The sequence below is a fragment of the Manacus candei genome, unplaced genomic scaffold (genome assembly GCF_025592945.1).
Source record: "Manacus candei isolate 608988 ecotype Guabito, Panama unplaced genomic scaffold, ASM2559294v1 h1tg000023l, whole genome shotgun sequence".
Classification (NCBI taxonomy): domain Eukaryota; kingdom Metazoa; phylum Chordata; class Aves; order Passeriformes; family Pipridae; genus Manacus; species Manacus candei.
In genome coordinates this window covers 7,362,796-7,388,779 of record NW_026138071.1, presented here as the reverse complement: position 1 = coordinate 7,388,779, position 25,984 = coordinate 7,362,796, and the positions used below count along the sequence as shown (strand labels likewise).

The 25,984-nt window shown below is 43.8% G+C and overlaps 2 protein-coding genes across 6 annotated transcripts in view; one reads left to right on the top strand and one right to left on the bottom strand.

The window, feature by feature from the left end:
- Positions 1 to 509: 509 nt before the first annotated feature.
- CNOT9 (CCR4-NOT transcription complex subunit 9) lies at positions 510 to 12,863 on the bottom strand. Of its 4 annotated transcripts, none has more exons than XM_051787955.1 (9): positions 12,740 to 12,860; positions 11,983 to 12,172; positions 8,145 to 8,324; positions 6,961 to 7,076; positions 5,567 to 5,676; positions 4,662 to 4,771; positions 4,114 to 4,212; positions 1,582 to 1,673; positions 510 to 876 (listed from the first exon to the last, which is right to left on the bottom strand). In XM_051787955.1, the coding sequence occupies exons 2-9, from the start codon at positions 12,052 to 12,054 to the stop codon at positions 708 to 710; spliced, it is 948 nt and encodes a 315-aa protein (XP_051643915.1). In that variant the 5' UTR covers positions 12,055 to 12,172; positions 12,740 to 12,860; the 3' UTR covers positions 510 to 707. The 4 variants fall into 4 exon arrangements, with proteins under 4 accessions (XP_051643915.1, XP_051643914.1, XP_051643917.1 ...); XM_051787954.1 differs by having other exon boundaries at positions 510 to 883; positions 1,583 to 1,673; XM_051787957.1 differs by lacking the exon at positions 11,983 to 12,172 and having other exon boundaries at positions 12,740 to 12,863.
- Positions 12,864 to 12,944: 81 nt separating this feature from the next.
- The window catches only part of USP37 (ubiquitin specific peptidase 37), a 34,470-nt gene continuing 21,430 nt past the window's right edge, over positions 12,945 to 25,984 (top strand). Inside the window, exons 1-10 of one of the 2 annotated variants that reach the window (XM_051786612.1) lie at positions 12,945 to 13,065; positions 13,888 to 14,095; positions 17,134 to 17,305; positions 18,428 to 18,528; positions 19,780 to 19,961; positions 20,317 to 20,391; positions 20,937 to 21,034; positions 22,540 to 22,624; positions 23,507 to 23,668; positions 24,144 to 24,275. In XM_051786612.1, the coding sequence (XP_051642572.1) occupies positions 13,940 to 14,095; positions 17,134 to 17,305; positions 18,428 to 18,528; positions 19,780 to 19,961; positions 20,317 to 20,391; positions 20,937 to 21,034; positions 22,540 to 22,624; positions 23,507 to 23,668; positions 24,144 to 24,275 (1,163 nt within the window). In that variant the 5' untranslated portion in view covers positions 12,945 to 13,065; positions 13,888 to 13,939. Of the gene's footprint in view, positions 13,066 to 13,235; positions 13,365 to 13,887; positions 14,096 to 17,133; positions 17,306 to 18,427; positions 18,529 to 19,779; positions 19,962 to 20,316; positions 20,392 to 20,936; positions 21,035 to 22,539; positions 22,625 to 23,506; positions 23,669 to 24,143; positions 24,276 to 25,984 lie in introns of those variants that run through there. The other variant, XM_051786611.1, reaches the window with a different exon arrangement.

Genomic DNA, 25,984 nt, shown 5'->3' with positions numbered 1-25,984 from the left:
CAAGAGCCAGTCTTGCTGTCTTCTCCTTCCCCAGAGCCCTGGGAAGCAAGCTTATGACGCATGGATTCATTGCATGTAATCCACCCCTCCTCTTGGGGCAAGCACGCAGGGGCCCGGCTCCAGCCACTGCCTCTGCGCCAAATGAAAGGAAGAAAGAAGCTTACTGTGCCAGCTGGATGCAGAGCCAGGAGCAAGGACATGCTGGCAGGGAAAAAAGCTGTCCCTGGGCTACTTGCAGCTGAGTAGTAGTATTAAGAGGGGATAAAATAACTGGATCAGCTTTTATTCAGTTCGCTCATCTAAACAAGACGTGTAAACAAGAAGTGACAAGGAATTGGAGGGGTGTGGCACACACACCCAGAGTTGTGCACCACTGGGGCAGAGGCTGAGCTTGCTGGAAGAGCGGACATCTGCACTACCCCCTGCCTGGAGGTGGGGGCAGGGATGCCACCCATGCCTCCCAGAGAGACTGGGATCTCTACAGATGGTTTTCATTGACCTTTTTTCTTAAGCTGTAGTATCAGCATTTGCTGGTGTTGGGATCCCCGGAGGCATTGCTGCTACAGAGCAGCCCTTTGGCTGGGTGGGATGGTCCGACAGGCTGGCAGCCAGCTGGCGTGCCCAGTTTGTTGCAGAAGAGGTCACCTGTTCCTCGTTTTTTGTAAACCTGAGCTGTTTCTTCCCCAGTTCCCCACCTCCCCCAGCAGTCATTGTGGAGGAAGAGGGATGCCCCGTGGGTCAGTGACTTGACCCTCTTGCAGGTTCTTGACGAGCTGAGCCAGCCAGCGCTTTGTGGTGGTGTCATCCTTCAGGACCTGGGCGAAGGTGGTGTCCTTCAGCTGGTCAGGAAGGCACTGCCTGAGAGCTTCACGTGCCCTACATCAAGAGACAAGAAACGGGGCCCAACAAATAAACTCACAGGGGCAAGGGGGGAGCAAACCCCACTGGGGACACAGCATTCCTTTGCCTGGAGGTCTCCCTGGCAGAGTCAGCCAAGGAAAGCACTGAGCAGCAGCACCGCAGCACGTGGCACTCAGCCAGCCAGTGCAGCTCCCACTCCTCATGCTAAAACCCAAAAAGCCAGCCCCTGCACTCTGACACCTGTCAGTCAAGTGATGCAATGCCAGGAGATGCCAAAGCAACAAATGCACACCCAGCAGCTTTGGGCAGAGCTGCTGGTCAGCAGGAGATCAGTTTATATTCTCTCAACTGAATTTCATCTGTTGGCTTCTACTGCTAACAGCTCGTTTGATGCAGAAGAGGGAGAGTACAGCATACCTTCCACCTCAGGCCCTCCCCTGTATGTTGTTCAATCTACATTTGAGCTCAGGCAGTTGTGAACTGCACAGATTGAATTTGCACAAGCCCTAAACAGCCTCTGTTTCTCCCATGTACCATAAATGGTACATATCCCAGGAGGGATTAGCAATAAAAACATCAAAGCAAAAAAACCCACTCATCTTCTATAATGAGCTAAGGCTGGCAGACCAGGAACTTTGATTCCCACTAAGTGGGCACTGTGGAAAAGAACTGTGCTTCCAATGGAGAAGAAGCCCCTGCCCAGACTCCTAAAATGTTTACCTGGGGTTATCGGAAAGGCGAAGGTAGCAGCGGACGACATGTTTCAGCAGCCGTGCCGATGGCTCCTTGGAGAGCTGCAGGACCATTTTACCCTGTTTGACAGAGGCCAGTGCCACCAGTTAAAGTCTTTATAAGAACAGCTTCACGATCAGCAGAGACCGGGAAAGGCCATTAGATCACTCACTCTGGCTTCCCACACAGCACGGCCCATTAACTTTCATCTGGATACCCCTGCATGGAGCCTGGCACTGCTTGCCAAGATGCCTTTGAGAAGGTATGACTTGGAAAGGGTTCTCCCAGCAGCTTAGGGAAAGCTCGTCTCATCTCTGTTTGGTTTTTACCTTCCCAGGACTGCTTAGTGGTCCAGCTCTTTGTGAGATTAAAGAGAACCTGGGGTTTCCACCACTTGTGGAAGACAGACACATCCCAAACACTTTGATAAGCTCAGGTTGAGTCACCCTGTGAGGTGTGTTCCAAGCTCTGCAACACTCCCTATTCTCATCTGCATTCCCTTCATTTCAACAGCCTTTTAAGAGTGTTTTAAGTTTATTAGCAATAGCCTGGGAAGCCATGCCAAAAGACTGAGCTAACCCACACCACATGTAGCAAGATCCACATCTGGTCTTAGCATGCACCCAAGAGTTGCATTTTCTCTTTCTGCTACATCCCTCATGAAGCTGCTCCAGGGAGGCAAGGCCAGGGCAGATCTCCCCGGCCCAGTTTCCGTTCCTCACACTAAGTAAGACTTTGCACATGGCTGCACCTTTGAACACGCCCAGCCAAGTAAACAGTGCAGCTGCCTTCACACGCCTGCTCTGAAGGAATTTAACAGACTGCTTACTTGTACTGACTTCAGGAGTCAATCAAATCTGCCCAACAAGTTGGGTTTTTTCCTGTAATCTACTTTGGCTAGCACTAACCATTTTCCTCATTAGCCAAAGTCACCTGTATTTGGATATCCAGGCAGTTAGCAATTAGTAGGTCCCCCTCATCTGCCCTTTTTCAAGCTTCCTGTTCTCAGCAATTCCCCAGGATACCAATATTTCTTCAAAATAAAGAATTGCAAACTCCTCCAACATTTCCTGGATGGAAAATACTAACTTCCTCTTTTAAAAGCATCTAATACTTGTGTAAAATCTTACTCAGTTACCAGCAGACACAAAAGTAAATCATCACTCTCATGAGATAGGAGGTACACTAAACTGATTTTTGAAAGCACTGTGGAATATTGATCCTGTCAGTGCTTCACCCAGTGATAGGACTATACCACAGCTAGGACTTCTTCCATGCTAACACTGCTTTACACACCCACGTCCTTCTGTGTTCAAGGAACAATTCATGTTTGGGAATGGTATGGTCTCCTTCCTTCCCCTATCCCAAAGTTTCTAATTACATCCTTCACTTTGCCATCGAGCCAGATGTACTTCTATCAAAGCTGATTTTTTTCTTGAATGCAAAAATCATGTCACATTAAACATTATGGATATCAGCTCACAATCATTCATATTTTCCTGTTTGTGGGTGAATTAGGAGGTAACGTTTTCTTTACATTTGCAAAAACAGACAAATAAATGTTCCTGATGACAGCACAGCATTTAGTCAGAGAACCAGCACTGCTAAGTGCTTAACTTACTGCTGCATTTTCTTCTCCTGAGACTGCTCTTTAAAAAGCAAATAAATGCATACAAAAGCATGGTAATAACTATTCCAGGGCAAGCATATGGTTCCCCTCGGTGAGCTCAAAGATAAAGCTCAAGCTGGGGCTATTACTTCTGGGATGAAAAAATTATGAGTACCCAAACTTGTCCATTACAGGGAACAGGGAATGGACAGAAGTTGTCTGCTCTCTCCGTGCTCCAACACAAAAATTAGAGCATATGCAGCAGCCAGTAGGAGCCAGATTCAAAAAGGAAAAAAAGGAGAGTGGCATTCCAGGCAGCAAACAGGAAACTTGTGAAACTCCTTGGTCAAAGACACTGTGGATGCAGAATGTTTCTATGGGTTCAAGATAGGAACACTGGTGTTTACGGCACAGAAAACCCACAACTGGCCCCAGAAATCCAAAGTTCAAAGTAGCTGACAGCTGTGAGACTGTTATGACAACAAGTATCATATACTTGCCCTGCTCCTACTCCTTCACTCAACCTGCTGCTCTTTCAGCCTGTTGTGAGAGACAGAAATGGGATGTGGATTCATGATCTGAACTGTGTGATCATTCTTACACAAAATTAAATCAATTTACATTCCACCAACAATTCTGAAAACTCTTTTCCCTCTCTGGAGAGGTTTACCCGTTTTATCTTAAGGACTCAGTATGTGTTCTCTTGATATGCAAAACAGAGATATCCAGAGGAAACATGGAAGCAGAGAGCTACAGTGTCACAAGCAATTAACCAAAGAACGATTTGCCTCCCTCATCCTGTGCTCCAGCCAGACAGCAGTATAGTTACTGTTGAAGAAGCTGGCTGCTACAGTGTAATTCTGTCTTTCTTAAATGCAAAAAAAAAATACTTTAAAAACAAGTGATCTTACCAGTATCATGGCAACATGGGAAAACCGCTCATAAGTCTGACAGATGTATGCCAGCCCTGTGTCATCCAGGAGGATTTTCTGAAGAATAAACGTAGCAACCTAGAAAGGGGAGAAAGCAGAAAACAAAGCCTAAAAACAACTTATCTACCCTGAAAAGGGACAGCCTTTGTGTGGTGCTCTTTTCAAGGCAGCCCCAGAGCTGAAAGGCCTTTCAGTAGGCAGCAAATGCTTTATTCAGTGAAAATTAAAAGCCAAAAGAAAATGCAGGACAGTACACAATGCTTGGCATCTGTCTAAAGAAAAGAGATATAAACAAATCAGAGTGTACAAGATGACTGGGTGCAGGTTGCATAAGACAGCAACTACTGCTGGGCCACTCAAGAGCAGCCTCAGGTTTTGGTTTGTTTGGTTTTTGAGAAGGTAAAAACTCCACCCAGACTTGTCCCAGCATTTCCAACAGGACAAAAGCCAACTCTGCAGGGTACCTGCTCCTGGTCAGTCAGAGATGAACAACAGAAAGTCTTCATTAAGACAAAAAAAATAGGTACCGTTTTGGAGAGTTCACTGCCAGACTCCATAATGCGTAAGCACAGGGGGATAATTTCTGTTGTCAATAAGAAATTTATCACTTCTTGCTCGTCAGTTTTCACCAAGGCGCCTTGAAGGAAAAACAAAACACAAAAATCAATAAACAATAAATTTTTTTTAAAAATCTCACCTTTCAAAGAGGGCTTGGGCTCTGCCATCCCCAGGAACCATTCAGTCTGAATGGCAGGCAGAGCAACTGTTATCCTAAATATGTTGCAGCACATGGCTGGAGAAGAAATCATTTTGGCAGCCTAAAAGTAATCAAGCTGAGTTTGGGGGTTGTTTGTTTTTTGGAAAGGGGATACACTCTTGGTTCTCCCTCAGCAGTAACACAAACACAAGAGGATCATGCCACCCACAGCAACCTCTGGGAGGAAGAAACGCATTTTGAGACACTCTTACTTCACACATCGAGAGAGAAAGGTTTGGGGTAGAAAGAAAAAAAAAAAAGGATAAGGGGAAGACAGGGTAAATACACCTAAGTCAATAAATGACAGAAACCCAAAGAAAACCCAACCTGCACCCACCTATCCCAATGTCTAGCTGGGAGGGCTGAGGGTGAAGGCAAGACAAGTCTGCAGGTGCTTGTACTCACAGAAATATATTTTTGTATTTTTAGTCTTCAATGGGTTTTTTGTAAGTGAAAAGCCCTACACACTAAAGTTCCTACACACTAAAAGGAACTTAGTGGAATTGCCTCCACAACTGATGGAAAAGGAACAGCTGCTCCTCTTAATACTACAGGACTCAAAAGATCTCAATATAAAGAAACCTCTGACTTTGTCATGCAGGTCTCTTTGCCCACAGCATGAACTGCTCTAACTCAACAGGAGACCACTGCTCCAGCATTAGTCTGGCTTCTTACCAATCACTCCGAGGCTCGTGAGCCGCAGGTACTCAAAGGGACGTGTCTTGCTGACTGTGTGCAGGAAGGGGTACAGGAAGAGAGGGATATGAGCTGCCAGAAAAGCTGACCTGTGGGAAAGGGAGAACACACAATGTGAGCAACAAGGAAAGCAAAGTGAGCATACAATCCAGCACTACCACACGGAGCTTTAGGCTGCTGGACACCATTGCTGCTGCTCCTTAAAAGTGTGTAACAGTTCTACCTCTGATAGAAAGGTATGAAGTAAATTCTGCACTTGGCGCAGCACAAAACCTGATCAGAGCACCTGATCTGTCAGTTGCCTGCATTGCTGCTTCCAGCTGACCAGGAACAGAGCACATGTTGTTTTTATTACCTCTTCCTGCTACCCAGACCCTCTGCTTTGTACATTCACTGTCACATTTCACTCTGCAGGCTCTCAGTGGCAAGGACAGTCATCCTCATGCATGACAGAAATACAGAGTGGCTAACTCTAGGCATCACCACAGTTTAAATGTGCACAGACACCTTTTCCCCAAGAGCCCTCACACTGTCTTCTGGCAGTAGTGAAAAATACAGACTGCAGGGAGAAACCTGGAGATTGCTCTGCTAGCAGAGGGAAGCTCTCTTGCACGATCATCCAACATACTTCTTCCATTTTCAGTGTTCAAATTTTAAATGTAAAGGTGAGTACTGTAAAACTACCCTATTTATTTGGTTATCTCATGGAGGGTTGCTGTGTAACACTGCTTCGCAGCAGCTCAAAAACAACTTCAGCTGTGCTGCTGCTCAGCAGGAACAGAAGCATGAGATTATGGATCTCTGGGTAGTATTAGCTACTGATTTTGGCTGAACCAACATCATATTTTCCCCTGCTGACATTGGCTGGGCACAGACTGAGAAAATCTGAAGTCAGACATTGGCTGAGGACTCCAGAAATGGCTCTGCTACTGCTCCCTTACCTCACACAGTCTCTGGGAAGGACAGTCCTACCCATTCCGCCCTTTCAACAGCTGGTCTAAATAACTGTAAGCTGCTTGTCTAAATAGATGTAAGCTCATTAAAACAAGGATCCTGCACACAGCACTCAACACAAAGGTGCCCTTAGCTCTGGTTGACCTTCCAAGAGATGCCACAACAGAATGTTTTGGAAATTTGCAAAACCTTAGGATGATCCAAGGGATGCAATGCATTTAGGACCACCATAAAGCTGTATCCTGATAATCCATACAAACAAGTGAAAGCAGCAGGCAGCTGTCTATCTACCAGCTTTATGGTCTGTTTCACTTCTCTAGGTAAAAGAGAAAGGAGCTTATGTACTTCTGGAGTCAAACACACAGGCTGAGCTGTCAACATCAACACCTCTGAAAACTCACACATTTGGAAATGCTTACCTTGTTTCAGGGTGTGATGCAACACACTGCAGCAGAGCTAAAGCATTGCAGACTCTGTTGGACTGATGGGCTGTCAAAGTTGGAGGGTTGATGGATGGGTAAATATTTACAATTTCCTAAAATTTAACAGATATAGAGAAGTTAAAGGAGAAAAATACCAGAAAGCTACCCCAAAGCACATGCCTAGCAAGGAACTGTGGTGACAGCAGATGACAGTCTGCTTTCACCAAGCATCGCTTTGAAGTTACAACGGAGCCACCATGCTGCCCAGCAAAGGCAGAGCTGGGTCAGAGTCAATTTGATAAGGAGTCACAGGAATGCATTCAAACCCTTAGTTTCAGTAAAAAAAGGTTCATTTGATTTCTTGGCTCTTTACTACTGTAGACTCTGTTTTGAACTTCCAGATCAAAGAGGCATCCTAGAGGCAGAGGACACCCACTCTGCTCACAGTGTAGCTGCTGGTACTCTTCTAACTCAATGCAGGGGAAGCAGCTGAAGCTGAGAAATCCAATTCAGAAATCTGCCTGCTTCCAGCTATAGCTCCCTTGTAATTTTCTTTGCTTGTCAGGGCCACTCAGTCAAGAGTTTGACACTGCCAATGCTGCACTCTTTCTTTCCTCCTTGGAAAGAAACTACCAGATTTGGCATTGAGTGATAGCCAGTCATCAGCTGTAGAGTGGTTTGCCCAGCAATAAGCTGAGCTGCTCAGTTTCACATGAAATGCAGGTACCTTCCCTTGCAAGGGTATCTGCAGCAGTGAGCAGCATTTCCCTGCTGCCTTCCCAGGGGGGTCCCTGCAAGGGCAACCTTCTGACCAGAAAGTACACTCATGCAAAAGAAATCAAACCTGCAGTCTTAGGAGAAAGACTGCTGTGGTTCTGCTATGACGTCGTATTAAAATAAGCAGAATGGGATCCACAGGGAGCTCATACATCCAAGAACTTTCCTATTCTCCTCCCAACTACGTAAGCTGTCTAATTAGAAATATCAGTCTCACACGTCACCTTGATAATGATGATTAACGGCAAATGAGCTTCCCACATCTGCTCTCCTCACATGATCTATCATAGATCATATTCCCAGCAATGGCAGTAAGGGATCCCACCAGTGCCTCCCCAGATCCCCACCATGGACACACGAGCTCTGACACACGCTGGTGCTGCACCACGGGCAGTGTGACCCACCTGAAGGAGCGCTGCGATGGTGCCAAACGAGTGCCACAGCATCGGGGCGAGGTCAGGCACAGACTCACGCTTCTTGCTCAGCTCCAGCAGCGCGTTCTCCCGTGTCTCAGGGCTGGACAGCTCATTGATCCATTGGTAAATCTTTTCACGGTCAACCTGAGCCAGCGCTGTTGGCACAGGCTGGGAGGGAGACAAGAAAACTTCAGTCCAAACATTTTATCCAGTTCTCAACCAAACCCTTTCCACAACCTGTCAGAATGGCCAAAAAGTGCTCAAGAAACTCCTGAGTGAAGGGGTGAGAACTAAAGCTCCTTCAAGATGCCCTGGACATGGATCCATCCCTTCCTTAGATTAGCATTATCACTTCACCTATTGAAAATGCAAAGGCTTTACTTTCTGGCCTGACTTGACAAGTGGATTAAGAGAGACTGTCTCACCAAGCAGTACCTCGTAACTTCATTCAGCAATGTGAGAGCCAAGCTGCTGCCTGCCTGTGCCAGCAGAGCTCCCAGGGAGTGACAGCTATCATTTGTTCCACCTGCATTTAGCACGCATTCATTTCAAGCTTCAAGTGCAAGATTCCATTAATTCAAAGTAAAGCAGATGCTACCTTTTCCCCTCCAAAACCACCCATGACATTGGAAACTGCCAATGGGATTCACCCAATGTACATGAGAAAAATATTCATACGAATAATAGAAAAATTCTCACTACTCCAACACCAGCATGACAGGGGCCACAGCCAGTAACACCTGCTGTTTCCAATGGTTCATATTCATCCCAGGTACTTTGTCCACATGCATGGAGCTAAAAGGGAAATTTTCAAGAATGATTCTGTGCAGGATCTCAGGGTGATTTGATTACTGTTCAAAATAAACCCAGAGAAGGGTAGATCTGTATTCATAGTCAAGACCCATTTTCTACTACTCAGGAGAAATCCAGAATTTCTCTTCTGCCTCTCTTGGAACATCAGGGAAAGAACAGAATCCAGGTCAACAAGTTCTCAAAACAAAAAAATAAGGAAGGAAAAGAGAGACTGTATCATAGTTTCTGTGGAGAATGCCATGCATAAGCCTTCCAGTGAAAGTCTGTCTCACTGCTGCTCCTGAGCCAGCCCTCATGCCACCAGCCCTGTATTTCCCTGTGCAGGGCAATCCCAGCTGGGAACAGGACTGTGTTTCCTTCTTTGTTTTTTAAACCCCAACTGAAACTCTTCAGGTGCTCATCACAACAGATGTGAGCAGAGCCTGTACTGCACTGACAGCAACGCTACCACCAAGCAGCTACCACCAAGAGACACAAGAGAACACAAGGCAGTTCAGGAACTGAAAGTGGCTGGAACCAAACCTGAAGCCACATGGCAGAGGCAGTACCAGAACTACCAGAGGGATGGAGAGAGACTTAAGCTTTGGCAGACACTGGCAGAGCTTTCTGTTTCTATTTCTGTGAAGGTTTCCCTCCTCTGTTCATCCCCATTTTATATCCATAGTCATGTCCCCAGAGATTCCTTCCCAGCTATGGGACGTCTCTCTCCCCCAGCCATTTTCATCATATTATTTAACATAAATGTTTATATATAAGCCAGCGTAGTGTTATCAATCCCTGTACTCAAGGGTTCAAATACCTTTTTAGATGTTTATCTTTTCTCCTATTCTCTTTTTTTTCTCACTGTTGTGGTTTAGGAATGGTATTCTCCAATGTAGTGCTTCCACTGAAGCCCCTCCAAACCACAAGCCTCACTCATTCCCCCCTCTGCCTTCAGGCTACTGCAAAAATTAACCCTGTCCTGGCCAGAACCAGGACAATCACCTACTCAGTTTTAAATTTTATTTTTTTTTTTTGCAAAATCTCACACTAAATTAGTAATCCTGACAAGTTTATTGTGGTCTTACAGCTGTGAGTGCAATTGCAATGGCAACTTCTACACTGAAGCTGAAAAAGAGAAGAATCAACAGAGCTCATTTGTTTTTATTTGGGGTGCTGGAGTGACAAGCAGTGTACAATAATGTTGTTATATTTGCATTATCTAAAGCTTCCATCTATTTTTCTAGACTCACTGGAAGTTTCAGTTCCTGTAAGCTTAAATACATCGGCCCTTTACAAGCACAATCATGTGCTTGTGATCCCTAGAGAACACTAAGTAGATTTTCCACACAATTAAGTTTATGATGTCCAATATCTGCCTTAGCCAGAACAAACTGCTTTTCACAGGCTCTACGGTTGCTCCTTTCGCTTTAGTTTAAACAGAAAAACATATTTTTTTCCTAATTTCCTACTTCATTGCTGTTTCTTCTTCTAAGACCCAAAATTCTGGGGAACTCTGAGGGCCACACAAATCCTGTAAGCTCCAAGACAGAACCCTGTCAGGCAGACTTTCTTTTGAACACAGGGAAAGTGGAATTTACCAACAGTATCACAGCAGAAATTCACCAGCCCTGCACACACTATGAAAGATCTTGTAACACCTTCCTCAGGAGAAAAAACATTACCTCAAACATCCATGCCCGATTATAACAAACAGATTTACGCAAATGGCTCTTTCTTCCTAACTGAGCAGTTGCTGATACACACACTGGTAGAAGCACCGGTCAGCCAAAGCAGAATGTTGACTAACTGGATACATGTGCTTTTTCAACTATTTTGACAGATCATCTGCTTAAAAACAGCAAAATGAACTTTGAACTTCCATAGCAGGAAATCAGGTGATTTGATATGGGCTTTCAATGCCTTACAGCTATTTACAGCTTGTTCTCAAGCACTCTGTGATGTCTCTAGGTCTGAAACAGAAGTGTCAGCTATGCCATCACCAATGCTCTGGCTCACTACAGCTTTATCACAACAGTGTTCACACCCCTGAAGGGACTCCTGAGCCAATTCATGGCCCTACTAAGAGGTAATGTTATTTACCACAGGTCCTGAGCACACTTCCAGAGCCAAACTCCCTTCCCTGTCACCTTTAGTCTAACCATATTAACTAACTGTGGTGGGAAACATTTAAATACAGAACTACCTGGTAGCACAACCTAGGCATAAATTAAACATGCATTCAAGTCAGTCCTGAAATAAAGCTGACCTCTATTCCTAAAGCAAATTTTTTTCTTAAAACTGTCTTTAAAAAAGAGAGGTGGCTAGAATACATACCGTGGATTAACGGGAGATACATATAACGGGGGTCCTTCGTGCATTTCAACAAACACTTAGGAATTAGATTGCTATAAAAATGTAAATGCTCATTAAGAGAGTTCACTGTGATCTTGCACACCCTTCTGTGCTCTGAAATGCATTACTTTAAATCAGAATATTTGCCAGCACTCCAGGAAACAGCTGAAGTCACGAGCACTTGAACAAAGTGGGAAAACTTAAAACGTTCTCTCAACTCCTGTTCATCGAACTTGACTCACTCATTAGCTTGTTAGTTCAAGCAGACCCTTGAGCTAAGTTCATTTGAAACAGCTCTAACTGCTGGTTTTGCAATACACCTCCCAACATACACAAGACTCAGTCAGCTCTAGGAAGTCTCAGACACACCATGAAGGTGCATTTGGAGAAGTGAAAACCAAACCACAAACCCACTCTGGTGGGAGATCCGAGACAATAATCACATCCTTCAAACTCAGCTTCCACTTTTGAACCCACCCAGGCCAAGACACAGTTCCACTCCGACCAGCCAGAACATCACACACCACATCCCACTTAAGCAGTCTCCTGAAGGGGATAAGAGTAAGCACCACCTACAGATAGCACTGCACTGCACGGTACTGGGGGAAAAGAGAAGCAGGAAGAGGCAGCCTCTGCCTTTCCTTCTGCTCACCTGCTGCCCTAAGGGTCTTTTTCTTACCTCTTCTTTCCCTCTGCAGTGAAGACCAGAAGTAAAACAGCTCCTCAGAGGGCAGAAGAGGTGGGTGGGCATGCAGGAAGTGTCACGAATGAGTGTTTTAACGTCACTTGAAGAAGAGGGTCTACTCTGAACCTTGTGAGGGTCTTCCTTATCATTCTTACTCTTACCCTTTTCTTCCTCGCCCAAGCCCCTGGGAATAATTTTAGGGGTTAATTTTTGGTTGTAGGTTGATTGATTTTAGATTTTTGTTTGCTTTTTCTCCCTGTACTTTAACCAGCTAGTGAGCAGTAGAGCAAACCTTGCCAACGAACTCTGTCGCACTTCTGGTCTTACATTAAACCTGCTTTTGTCGATACCTTTGCTGGCGATTCTTTAAAGTGACATCAAAACAGTCATTCGCGACAGGAGGCACCCAGACGCAGGGAGGGAGGGAAAGCCCTACGCAACGCACACCAGGCGGAGGATGCAGAGCCGGGACACCCAGCGGGGAAACCCTCGGGGCCCTTGGAAGAGCCACGCCGCCCCACGAGCAACACAGCCCGGCCCGGAGCAGCCCCAGAGGAGCGGTCGGAGCGAGGCTGCTGCCAAAGAGACCCGCAGGGACGGAGCTCACCAAGGCTCCGCCGCCCCGCGGGCCCAAGTCCGCCCGCCGCGCTCCGGCCGAGGGAGAGGGAATGGCCCCTCGCAGCGACGAGCGGCCGCGCCCCCGCTCCCCGCGCAACGGGGGCCCCTCCCCAGCGCCGTCCCGCCGGCTCACCGCGGCCGTGGCCAGGCTATGCATGGTCGGTGTGCGGGCGCGGTGCCGGTGCCGGTACCCCCTCAGGCCACCGCAGCCATCACGGACACGGAGCCGCCGCGACCCTTCACCCTCCGCGCGGGGCACGCTGGGAACGGGGAGGCGGGACAGCGCCTGCGCGGGCCACGGGCGCGCGCGCGCAGGGCGCGCCGGGAAGGCGCCGCCGCGCTGACGTGAGCGGGCGCGCGTCGCGCGGCGTCTCGCGCTGCCGCCGCAGCCGGTTCCCGCCATCCGCCGCCAGGCCCCGCCCCCCCCGGGCCTTACCCCGGGACCCGCCGGGACCGCAGGTACCGGGAACATCCCCCCCGCTGCCGCCTCCTCCTCCTGTTTCTCCTCCCTCTCCTACTTTTTCCCACTCCCGCTGGCTGCGCGCCCCTCCCGCCGCGCGGTGCCGCCTCCTCTCAGAGCGGCCCGGCCCGGCCCGGCCCGGCCTGGGCGGCGCTCCCCGTGTCCCCCGGGCGGGCGGACGGACGGCGAGAGGGAAATGGGACCCACTCCACGGAGGAGAGGGGACGCCGCCGGGCCGGGCCGATCGCGGGATGCCCCGGGGAACCTCCCCGATAGCGCCGCCCTGGCTGAGCGCGGGGTCCACTCCATTCATTCCATCGGGGTTTTGTCGGGAATGCGCCCCGCCGAGCTGCCTGGGACCTGCGGGGCTGTGTCTCGCACCGGGGCTTTCCCGGGCGGGAAGCGGGAGGAGCCGGAGATCCACCGCCGGGTGCCCGTGGGTGCCGCGCCGTCCGAAAGGAGCTCCTTGTCCCTCTTGCACTTCCTCCGAAGCTTTGGTTCCCATTTCTTACCGACTTTTTTCGGGCGCTTTCTTTTCCTTTCCTTAAATCCGCTGGCGTTGTTTTAAGGATTTTCGAGGACTTTTGTGTCTGGAATTGTGTCTGCTCAGCTTTCAGCAACGAGGAATCAGTGCATTGCTGCCCAGACGGGGAGAGATTTTGTTAATCTAAGTTCCCTTCACTGCTGTCCAGCTCTTCTTCGCTATGTTTAAAAGTGGCAGTAAAACGGTTTTATCAAACTTCTGTGGAAAGTTCAAGCCACGCTTCTGTCTCCCTTTAGCCACTGTTTGGCCTGCCGAGTGATACGTTTCTCCTTAACAGGTTTTTCAGGTGGAGCACAGCTGTTCTTGTTAGCTCTTTTCTGTGAGAAAGCATGGCTCTGTTAAAGGTGCACGGACCTGTCCGGATGCGCAGCATGCAGACTGGGATTACAAAATGGAAAGAAGGGAGCTTTGAAATTGTGGAGAAGGACAACAAAGTGAGTTTAGTAGTTCACTACAATGTTGGAGGAATTCCAAAGACGTTTCAGGTATGCCAGATATTAAGGCTTTTGTTTTAACAGTGTGTGGATTGTGCTCTCTTGTGAACAGCTGTCCTCTTCAAGGCTATTAAGTGTCACACAAACTTCCCTCTGTCACTCTTTCTTGTTCCTCGTTTCCTGAACACTAATCCCTTTGTATAGGTATCCAGTAAATTATTTACAAGTATCATTAAAGGATCTGCCAAGATTGGCATCAAGATACCACTGAATGGGAAGAACCAAAAAGGCAGAGAAAAGTTACTAAAGTATACAGCATTATGGATCATGTTTCAGATTTTTGGGACCTGTAACCTTTCTGTTACTGGCACATTTGCCTTATCTAGAGGTGAAGATCCTGAACACTTTGTACTTTCTGTTTTCCCAACTGAAGTGTAACGTTGTTAACACACTGGTAGCCTGTCGCTTATTTATACAAGACTCTGCTGAACAGTGGTTGTTACTGTTTTCAGTTTTAAATGCAGATACAGATCACTGTTAAAGGTTCTCTTGAAATATTCAGCCTGAATTTTTGTCATTCTATAGTTATTTTTGGTTCAGGCTTCTTAGCTTCTCTGAAAAAATGCTCCAAACCAAAAGAGAAGTGTTTTTTTCTTTAAGAAATATGTAATGTTTTAAAAATACCTAAAGGATACAAGAGCAGTTGGAATAAAAAAAAAATCCCATCTTACCGACTTTGCAATAGCCTCAACTGATGTAAATGTTGGCTTCTGCTTTTTTGTGCCACTGTTGTTTTTTTTATCAGTAGTTTTTATCAGTTCACCAAGCCTTTCTCTGAGCCGTTTATTTCTGTGTGTGGACGCTGTGGAGAAAAGTTCACTTTATTTTTGAAAGATTAGGTTTTGCTGCCTTAGTGTGCTGCAAAGTCTCAGCAAAGAATCTGGAGGCCTGCGTTACCTTGAAATCAAGGTGTGAGGAAATCATTAGCTGGGCATAGTCCCCACCTGTGTTGCTGGAGACTTGAAAATAGTCATTTGCCTTCTCCTGAAAAGAATCATCTGCCTGTGTGATGCTGTGGCCGCAAGTTTTATTTAATCCAACAATGGACCATGTTACTCCTGAGGAGGGTGGTCTCTTCTGCCACTCATGCATTCCCTGGGTGCTTGTTCTCACATACTCCTTTCTGTCTGGATGAGCGATGCGGTGTGACAGTGACTGGAAGAGTGGTTCCAGGGGGAAGATGAGCCTACAGAACAGACAACCATGGCCTAGAGGGGCAAGTTTTCTCACAACTGCTGTCTCTGGCACTTGTCAGATCTCTTTGTGAGCTCGGTGGATGGTTTTCATGTGAATTTGGGGAAAGGACTGGGTGCAGGATCTATCTAGTGGAGGGGGTGATAGGGCACCGTGCAGCCAAGACTGCAGCAAAGGAAGAGGAGGAAATGATGCATCATTAGACCAATTGTTTTTGTTTTGATGGTGGTTATTGTTCATCAGGACCTGCTTATTGGTCCTGTTCATCCATCAGCCACATGGCCACTGGCACAAGAGCACTGTTGGGAGCCAGCAGCAGGCAGGGAGAGCTGCCTGCCCCCTGTGCAGGCAGGCTTGTGTAGTTTATGTGAGCTGGCCCCAGGCTGTCAACGTGCACTTCAGGTGTGACAAATTCCTGATAATCTTGCTTTAGAAGTAGCATTCCCTATTTTTTGACAAGTTGCTCTGGGAGAACTGTGGGTGGTTTCCCTGCCTTTTTTCTTAGTTTTCTGTAATGGAACATTTGGATGGATCCAGGGTTATACTTCTTTCTGCAGTGACTGGTGTGTCATCAACTTTCTTATGTCAGATGATATGTTTTAATACTGTTTCAGAGCTTTGACTAAATTGTCCGAGATGCTAGATCTGTATTAAGAGAAATACTTTGTTTACCCCCCCTCCCAAGACTTTGTGACACTGACTGAGTCATAACAGGTGCATGGAGAGTAGGGGTGGAGTCCTCTCATGCCAGCATTTTGAGTTGAAATGGATTGTTTTGCACTGAGATGGTGAAGTAATTGTAATACCTTTGCACTGGGTTCAATGTTTTAAGAGAGGGTGAAAAACTTGGAGCCCGTTATTCAATTCTTAGGTCTTTGAAGACATTTTTTAGCTTATATTTAAAAAAAACTCAAATCAAACAAACCCCCAACACCCCACCCCAAAAAAAACGACCCAAAATACAAGGACTGAGCACAAAGTGTAACGTTCCCAGCAAAACCAACCCTTAGTTTCTGATTCAGGTGGCTTACCAGCCTCTCTTACAAGCTCCTGTTGTGTCTAGGTTGGTTTTCCAAGAAGCCAGAGATCTTAATGGAAAAAAAAGAAATCTAGTGGACAATGGGACATCTTGTACTATCTTGCTCTTTTTGAGTTATCCTCAACCTGTGTAAATAGTAGAGCTTTTACCTAACAGCCAGTTCTTAGAGGTGACTTAGCATGAAGTAACAATTAAGTACGGTTATAATAAAGTAGCAGTGGCATCATTAGGGAGAACGAATTCTTACTAAAATTATTCTTTTGCTTATCCATAATCCTGAAAGTTTTGACACCACTTAATTGTTATAGTGTTGCATACAGACTAAGCATGTTTCTTACTGACTTACTGCCTCAGCAAATTTTTTAAGCCATGTCAAATCTGTCTTCTCTGAGAGGAAATTGTAAAGCGAGTAGAAGTTTGTATTTAACATTTGAAACTTTCCCCATCTGAAATTATATTTCAAACTTGATGTGGAAGTTTTAGCAAAATGGGACTTTATGAAGTTGTTTTTCCTTTATGTTCGGAAATGCCACACTCAATAGGAAAGCAAGTTTCAGAAAGCTTACCTGGGAGCATAGGGTTGAGTGATAGTGATACTGTCTTTTCAGTTCTGTCGGATGCCAAGGTCACAGATTGCATTAATTCTGTGAGATTTAATGTTTGCTTGAAATGGAGCAAGATGTATTTTGGTGCAAGTGTCTCTTACCCTCCCTATTTTAAGTATTTTGCTTGAATTTTTAAGTATTTTGGCCTTTTAAAATTGGATTTATCTTTATGGTCACTTTCTTGTTTTCAGCTAAGCCATAACATTAAAACTGTGACCTTACGACCAAATGGCAGAAAACTGTGCTGCCTGATGCTAACACTAAAGGATACCAGCTTCCTGACTATTGATAAGGTGCCATTAAAAGATGCAAATGAAATGCGGATGTATCTGGATGCAGTCCATCAGGACAGGGTTCATACTGGTGAGTGCAATTGTTGTAAATCATGTTGTAGCAGTTTGGAGTGGAGCAGTGTTGTGTTGTTTTGTTTGGGGTTTTTTTTATCATCATGGTTTTATCATATCCAACAACAACTAAGCCCCAAATGGCTGCTCATTCCCTCTTCCCAGTTGGGTTGGGAAGACAATGAGAAGAGTGAAAATGAGGAAACTTGTGGGTTGAGACAAAGATAGTTTAGTAGGTAAAGCAAAAGCTGTGCACGCAGGCAAACAAAACAAGGCATTCATTCACCACTGCCCACGGGCAGGCAGGTGTTCAGCCATCTCCAAGACAGCAGGGCTCCATCATATGCAACAGTGACTTGGGAAGACAAACATCATCACTGTGCCTCCCTTCCTCCTTCCCTAGCTTCATATACTGAGCACGACGCTGCACGGTGCGGGATATCCCTGTGGTCATTTGGGGTCAGCTGTCCTTGCTGTGTCCCCTCCCAGCTTTTTTTGCACCCCTAGCTGCCTCATGGGTGGGGTGGTGTGAGGAGCAGAAAAGGCCTTGACTCTGTGTGAGCACTGCTCAGCAATAACTAAAACATCTCTTCGTTATCAACACTGTTTCCAGCACAAATCCAAAACACAGCCCCCTAGTAGCTACTGTGAAGAAAATTACTCCAGCTGAAACCAGCACACACCTTTTGTGCATTTTCTCCTTGTGTTACTGGCTTTTTTTGCATTTGTGTCAATGCTTCAGAAAGAAGCATCTGGCCTTGAACCCCATTTTTTGTTTTGTACCTTTCTTGTGCTGAATGATAAGCAGAGATTAACATAAAGGATTTGTTTATGTTGTAAGTATGATGGTATTTGAAAAATGCTTGTCCGTTTATCAGACATGCACAGTCTCTTTGCTTTTCATTTTACCTCTTATTTCATTTTGTTCTTTTTAAGGATAGGAACTTTACTGCCAAGTGACTAAATGACCAATATCCATAAACATGTGCTTATGTCTGTGCACTCAGAATATTGTAGTCTGTTGGCAAGAAATCTAGCATGTCCTTTCCAAAATCAACTCCAGCTAAACAGCATTTTACAAATAGGAATGCCAATCACTTAAATGACAATCAAATCAAATATTGTGTACTTTTCCTGTCAGCTGGGAAACCCTCTCAAGGATCTGGCAGCTTTGGAGGTGTGCTGGGCAGCAGAACCACACAGAAGGAAGCTAACAGGCAATTCTCCTATATAGAGAACCAGGTTTGTTTAATTGTTCGAATTTTTCTCTCTAATTTTATTTTATTCCTCTCCCTATCTCATTCTCTTATTGTATGCTGTAATAGCACTGTAAATACTTACTTTGCATCCAAAGTCTTTGTAATCTAGAGAGCTTGGAATAAATGTGTACAGGGTGGTTGGCAATGGTGTTTCTTGTTTGTAAGGAACCATATCTTATGTATGAGTAAGAAAGGTCAGTGTCTGGCTGTGGAAGGCAGAATAATATGTCCTTCACATATAAGCTATCAGGCAGAGAAGAAGCAGAAATAGAAGGAAAGTACATGATTAAGGCTTGCTTCTCACATAGTTCTGAATCTCCCATTGTTTTATGCTGAACACCTTACGTATTGGCTAACCATGTGTTAGTCAGAATAGGTCTTAATGAGTTTAGCAGACTTCAGATCAAAAAGCTGCTGACCCAGCTTTGTATCAGAATAAATTTACTTAATTTGTGGCATTCTGCTCACATTTTTGTGTAAATTTCACAGACTTTTCCCCAGAAGTGGTTTTCCTTAAAAATATTTTTTTCTTCCTTTTCTACCCAGATCTCTTGATGTATCTACCAACTTTAATTTACTTTGTTATCTCTGTGAATATACTAGTATTACTGCCCTGAAAGAGACTATTTTTGACATTGTTCCAAAACAAATTTTGCATGTTGCTTAAAGGCGATCTCACAGTAAAAACTTAAGGCTGTGTATACATTGATGATATTAGACATGTTTAGTTTTCAAGTCTAAAATTGAACAACATTCCTTAATCAACCAATTATTGGCCCTTTCCATTGCATTAGAATGCTTGTCCCAAGGCTGTCAGGGCATTGTTTTAATTATGTGGGGTTTAATACTGCTTTTTAATTTTTTTTATTAAAAAAACTTTTATTAAGCAACCCAGGATTGATCTGGGGATAGTTAGGAATCATGCCTTGGGTCATGCCTAGCGTCAAAGATTGTAAAGGAGATTTTAAAAACTAAAGTTCAGCTGACTTAGCATTAGAAAAGGAAAGTGGTTACTGCAGCAGAGTTTCATGCTTACTACTTGCACGATACAAAAACTTTAGCTGTGTCTAGTTAGTGTTAAGCTGTCTGAATCTATTAGAGATAGCATGTCTCTTCTTTTGGATGCTACGCTGTAGCAAGCAAAGCAGTGGCGTAAAATATAGCTTGGACTAGAGATGGTCCTGTTTTTCACTCTTGGGTCGTCTCCCTGGCCCCTTCCACTTGGGTTTTGCAGACTCCTCCCAAAAGAGTGACTGTGGAAAGTAAGGAGGAAAATACATTTCGCAAGGTGCTGGGCATCCCAGCAAGAGGCTCTGTTAAGAATTCTGCTGGAGCTGGGACACCAAGCAACAGGGTGAACATTTCAGCATCTGCTGCATCGTCGGTCCCTCACAGAACGGGCTTGTTGGAGAATCGGTAGGAGGGTTATCCTCTTTATGATATTGTTAAAATTTAGCTCTTCATAGAGCAGTGGAACTCAGTACACTGAGACATAAGAAGGAAATGTATTTCTTCCTCCAGTTTTGCTGTTACTTTTAACAGGGTGTTAACACGTGCTTTTGTAGCCTCTGACTGGTACTGGCACTAGAGCTTTAAGTACAACTTAAGAGTTGGGCAGGCCAGATTCTTCTCTATATGTTATAAAAGTGGAGATTGCAGAAGATGGGTGCAAAATGTGTGGAGAGCATTGAGGAGTTCCGTTCACTTGGAAGAGAGTAATTTACTAACCTTTCCAAAAGAACGACTGCTTTACACATTTTTCTGTCATCAGTGAGAAGAGGAAAAGAACACAACCTCCTGGTTCGGAAATGAGTGAAGATTATCCCAAAGAGAATGATTCTTCAACGTAAGTAACAGTTGTTTCTGATTTTTAAACTCCTTGTTCATTTATAAGGATACATTTTTCTGAAAAGAATGCCCTCAGCCACATGGTACAGGCCAATCAACTTGTGAACACATTGGGTGCTTGATTTGAGGGATGTGTTCAGGATTAATAAGGGAAATACAAACTACTGTAGCAGTTGATTTGCAGGAACTGGAACATACAAATTTTGTGTCATCTTTCTTTAGTCAGTTATGTCAGGATTGTCTTGTGTGCTATATGTGTATAGCAATAGATACCTTCTTTATTGAACTTGCTTTGACCCTTTTCAAAACAAAATTGATAAAGGGAAATTGCACTTTGGAGAATAAGCTCCGTGTGTTTTAAATGTGAGTAAGAGGGCTTGTTTAAATAAATTGGTTAAACTTACCTGTGAGTGAAGTTCTACTTTTCCAAGGTCAAGTATCAAAGATGATAGGAGAGAAATGCTTTAAAACAAGTTGTAAATATCAAGCAGGAGTATCCCATGTCTTCCATAACTGCACTGCCTTCCACTCTTCTATCTGTAGGAATAATAAAGCCTTGAGTGATCCAGCATGGAAGTACTTGAACAGTAGCAGAGAGAAACAGCTGAATCTGAAGCAGGCTGAGGAAAACAGGACATCAGGTAAAAAAATAAAGCCTAATAATACCTAGCTTTGGCCACTACGATTTTGATATTGGTTTAGCAAGTTGCTGCAGAAGTGGTTTTATCTAACCCCTTTTCCCTATGCCACTAACTTTTCTGCTTCCTTCAGAGCCGTACATGTGATGCAAACAACTCACCTTCATTTTGAAAACCTGTCCTGCTCTAGTATGGCCGTGACCTTTGTTCTTGGGTGCTGATGCCAGCCCAAACAAGCAGCTTCAAACTCCACTCCAAGCTGCCCTTCCCCTTGAAAGGGAATTTCTGTAAACACCTAAGGATTTCCTTTTTGCTTTCTTTCATGTTTATTTTTAAACATTCCCTTTGCTGTTAATGCCTGTGTGAACTGTAGGCCGGTTTTTTTCTGGTTTTATGGTTTACTGTTTATTTTTGCTTCCTTATATCTTCCCCAGAAGTTACAGGGGGAGTTTTGAGACCAGGACTTTAGTCCTGTTTGTACCAAAGTTCTTTTGGATACTGTTGTGTGAGAAGGCTTTATAGACAATACAGAAATACTGACAGTATGCAGATAAGCTAGTAAGCAGCACCGTTCTTCAGTTTTATGAATAAATACTTAGCTTCTTTCTCCATAAAGACAAATGCATTCAAGATCTTGTTTTTATGGAGAATGCTGGTGGATGCATTCTTTTTTTAGTGGAGCTGTGATGGCACAAATGAGTTGCTGGAGCAGCCAGTAAGGTGAATGTTTACCTCTGAACAAAAATCTGGTTTGCTCTTCAAGAGTCCAGAGTCTGTGAGTCTAGAATATACCTGCAAGTTTCAGTAACAGTATTGTAAACTTTCTTCATATATCTGCACTTCTGAAAGTTGCGTGGCTCAAACCACTTCAAGCTGGGAGAGAAGCAAATGGTTGTTCATTATCCAAACTAAATTACACTGTGATTCATCGTAATAGGTGACTTTTTGACTCTTGAGAGCATTTTTTTTGTGTCGCACCATCTGAGGCATTAGTCTCAGGATCTGGCACAATGATATTGTAACGATGAAATACTCATATTTTGCCCCAAGTATATAGTAATTTACTATGGAATTAGGAGTGGGAAGAGAAGCTGTTTTCACTTCTGCATATTTACCTGAGTATTTATGTTGAATTTCGAGAGCACTGTCTTGGAAATTAGTACTGACTTTTCTGTTACGTGTAACTTGTCTATTTGAACAAGAGTGAGATAGTTATTAATTTTCAGGTAGTTAAGACCATTCAAAGACTTGATAATATTTCATGTTGCACTTGGGCTTTGATGGAGATTATGGTATTAAATTCAATTAAAACTCCAGCATGTTTTTACTCACATGTGATTAAAATTCACACTAGTACTTGTAAGTATGTGTGTTAGTAGTCTCCCAACCAATTCTGGAAAACAATATTTGAGGATTTTTAAACCTTTTGACTAAATACTTTCAAACAAGTTGTATAAGTAGCTGTGTAACCTGGAACAAAATGTCCTGCCTCTCTCTCTGTTTTAAAGGTATTTTACCACTGCAGTCGTCATCCTTTTACAGTAGTCGGTCCTCTTCAAAAGAGTACTCCACTGGTAGTTCCACCCTGGACAGGTAGGACTGATTCACTAGCAAATGGCAGTTGTTTCCCAGGAATTAGGCTCTTCAGTTTCCTTGTGTTGATCACATGGTGCTTATATGCATATTCTTTCCTTCAGGAGTATGATCTAGATATTCTATGTGGCTGCAATTGCACTGGTTACATCTACAAACTCTAGTTACTGCTTGCAATAGACTTTATAAAATCACCCAAGTCTGTTATAGTCATTGTGAATGACTCTAGATGGTTCAAGTTATATATAAACTCTGGAACTTAGTCTGAATCCTTGTTTTCATTTTTCCCAAGTAGATAAATGGCATTCAATTCTATATTTTAATAACAGTATTTTAGTAGTACTGAATCCTGCTGAGCTTGGGATTCTTCTGTGTTAGATGCTGTGCAATCAAACTCTTGGTCTCTGCCCTAGATAGATGAGATACAAGATCAAGGAAGAAAGGAGGCATTGTCCATGCTTTGAATGTAAGGAACTTACGTCCAGAGCTATTAGGTTACAAGAACAAGAGGCTGATAATGAAGACTCTGGCCCAGATGTGAATTTTTAGCATATCTTGGGAGTGGTGATCTCATGCTATATAATCATTCTTCCTCTTGTCATACAGTGTAGAGAATTGTTAAATATCTAAAAGACAAAAGACTTGGTTACACTGCGTGCATATCTATGGATGTAAGGAAGTTTAACCAAGCTAAATATTTAAGTGCTCTGGAAAGAAATTATCTCTCTCAAACCTCTGTTTCATTATGATACATACCAGTTATTTTGTGTGGCTTTACCAGTCCTTGTCTTCTAAAGTGATGCAATTCCAGTGTCATGAACTATAGTCCTTCAAGGCAGAGCATTAGAAATCATACACTTCTTATCCTTTTTATGTTTTTAGGTCTACTGTATCCAGCCAGACCTCTTCAGCCAAAAGAAGTCTGGCATTTTCTTCTCAGCCTGCCCCTCTTTCTGTTAAAAAAATGAGATCTAATCAAGATTACACAGGCTGGAACAAACCCCGAGTGCCCCTTTCCACCCATCCTCAACAACAATTGCAAGGGTAAGTTTAATTTTCTTTATCTAGCATGCACACTTTGATCACCAGAATGTGCACATTCTTGTTACAATTATTTAATTAAAAACATAATCCTGAAATTTATGAATGCTGAGGCAGGGAACACTTTTTCTAGTTTGGAGAATAGGTATCCTTGAAATCACTTCTTGAGAATTTTAGAGATATGATAATTTCAGGTAATTCATGTTCCTTTAATGATGATTCATTTCTGTATATATATATATGTGTTTTTTAAAAGTTCAGTTGTACAAACTCATGGGTGCTTTCTTGGTAAATGCTGCCTCCCGTGTGTTTTCAGTTTAGTCTGGAGGGCTGGAGAACAGCTCCAGTAAGAAGCTCTGTGAGAATCAGCTGTGGTGAATGTCCTACATGTTAGTAGTGCTGTATTTAACTCTGGCAAGTTTGCACATTGATCATTAGACATAACATGTTCAATTTTTTTTATTTTTTTTTTTTTCAGATTTTCAAACCTGGGAAACACCTGCTATATGAATGCCATTCTACAGTCCTTGTTTTCAATTCAGTCTTTTGCTAATGATTTGCTCAAACAGGGTATTCCCTGGAAAAAAATTCCACTCAATGCACTTATCAGGTAAAATTCACTTCCTGGTAAGGCTGTTTTCTCCTTCATTACTGAGAAACTGGTTTTGTAATGCTGAGGCACCTTTATAGAGGGTCATTTGCATGTATAGATAATAAAAGGATTCCTAGAGCTCTCTGTATTTTGGAGCTTTACTTTTGAAATAGGAAGTAGGCTCTTAAAACTTGTAATAGTGAGTTACATACCTTCTTTACTGTATTTCTAGTGGCAGAGTAAAATGCTTCAGAAGAAAATGCAAGAAATTGCAAAATAAATTAGTTGCAGAAAAACTTCTTGCAAAAAACCCTTTTTTTAAAAACTTTGCCAGCTAGGGTTTAAGCTGTTCACTAACTTCACCTGGTATGTGAGGGCTTATGTCTTTTTGGAAAATATCCTTTGTTTTGTAGCTGTGGGAAGTGCTCGAGTTTTGCATACTTCATCTTTCTCTAAATTCGGATGAGATCTTAATTCAGTCAAACCTCATGTCAAGAAACTCCAGAGGCTTCTGTAGTATACCCAGCTCTCTTTTCTCTTTGAAATTTTGAATTGCTGTGCCATTCAGTTTCCATAAGGCAAGCTGCTGTTTGCTCCATGTACCACTCTCTGTGCCATTTGGGATTTTTATTATATTTGCACTTGTGTACCTTGTTTCTTTTCTGTCACTAAGATGCAGGATTAACGGAACCGTTTCTCTTTCATAGTTTTTTATATCTTTTGGGTTAATTTCTATTTTTGCTGTGTCCTCTTGAAGTCTCTCTATACTACTTGGGATCAGAGGTTGTTCCACATGCCTCTTGAAATGTCCTTTCCCTAGTTTTTGTAGAAAGATCTCTGAAGGTTGTGCCCCATATACCTACTGGTAAACTGTGTGGGTGCTGCTTGTGCTGTTATTCCTCTGATGGAGGGCAGTGTGTGATCCTGTGCTGGAGTACAAGTCAGAGTTGATGCTAAAAGCATCTACTTTGGCTTCTCTTGGTTTGGGTGTATCATCTAACCTGATGGCTGGTTTTCTGGTTGAACAGTGACTGCCTATCAGCTGCGCTGTGGTTTCCTAACATGATTCACTGAGCAGCTGTAGAGGGTTAGGACAGCACACTCTGTTCCTGGAGCTCAGCAGAGTAGCAGAAACTTGTTGAGCTGCAGTGAACTAACCAGATTCTTTGGGTAACTGAGTATTAGTTGTTGGTTTGGGGTGCAAGGGGATTGTATAGAGGTTTTCTCTGTCTGCAAAAAAACCTCTGGGGTTTGTTTTTTGGTCCTGAAACGTGACATCTTCCTATCACCTTCCCGCATATGTAGTATGACCAAAACTTCTGCTTGGAATATATTCAGTGTATATCTCCTGTGCAATTGTAAAGCAGTTGTAAAATATAACTAAATCACAGTTAGCTGAGAGGCACAGGTAAAGTCAATTTCTACAGGTTTTTAACGAAGCTGCCAGAAACACTGTCCATAGATTGAGCCAAGGAACTCCTCATGGCTCTTTTTGTTATAGCTTTTTTTCTACTCTGTTGTAATGTTTTTATTGCCAGAAGAAGTAAGGCTTGAAACTGAGTGGAAGTTTAAAAATAAAACATAAATAGAAACCATCTGACCATGCAAGTTGAATTTAATGATTTTGTGCTACTTATTTTGCTGCCATGTGATTTCATATCTTCCATCAGTGCAAATGTTTTCAAAAAGCATTGGGGGGGTTGTTTCTCATTGTAGAAGATAGAGCA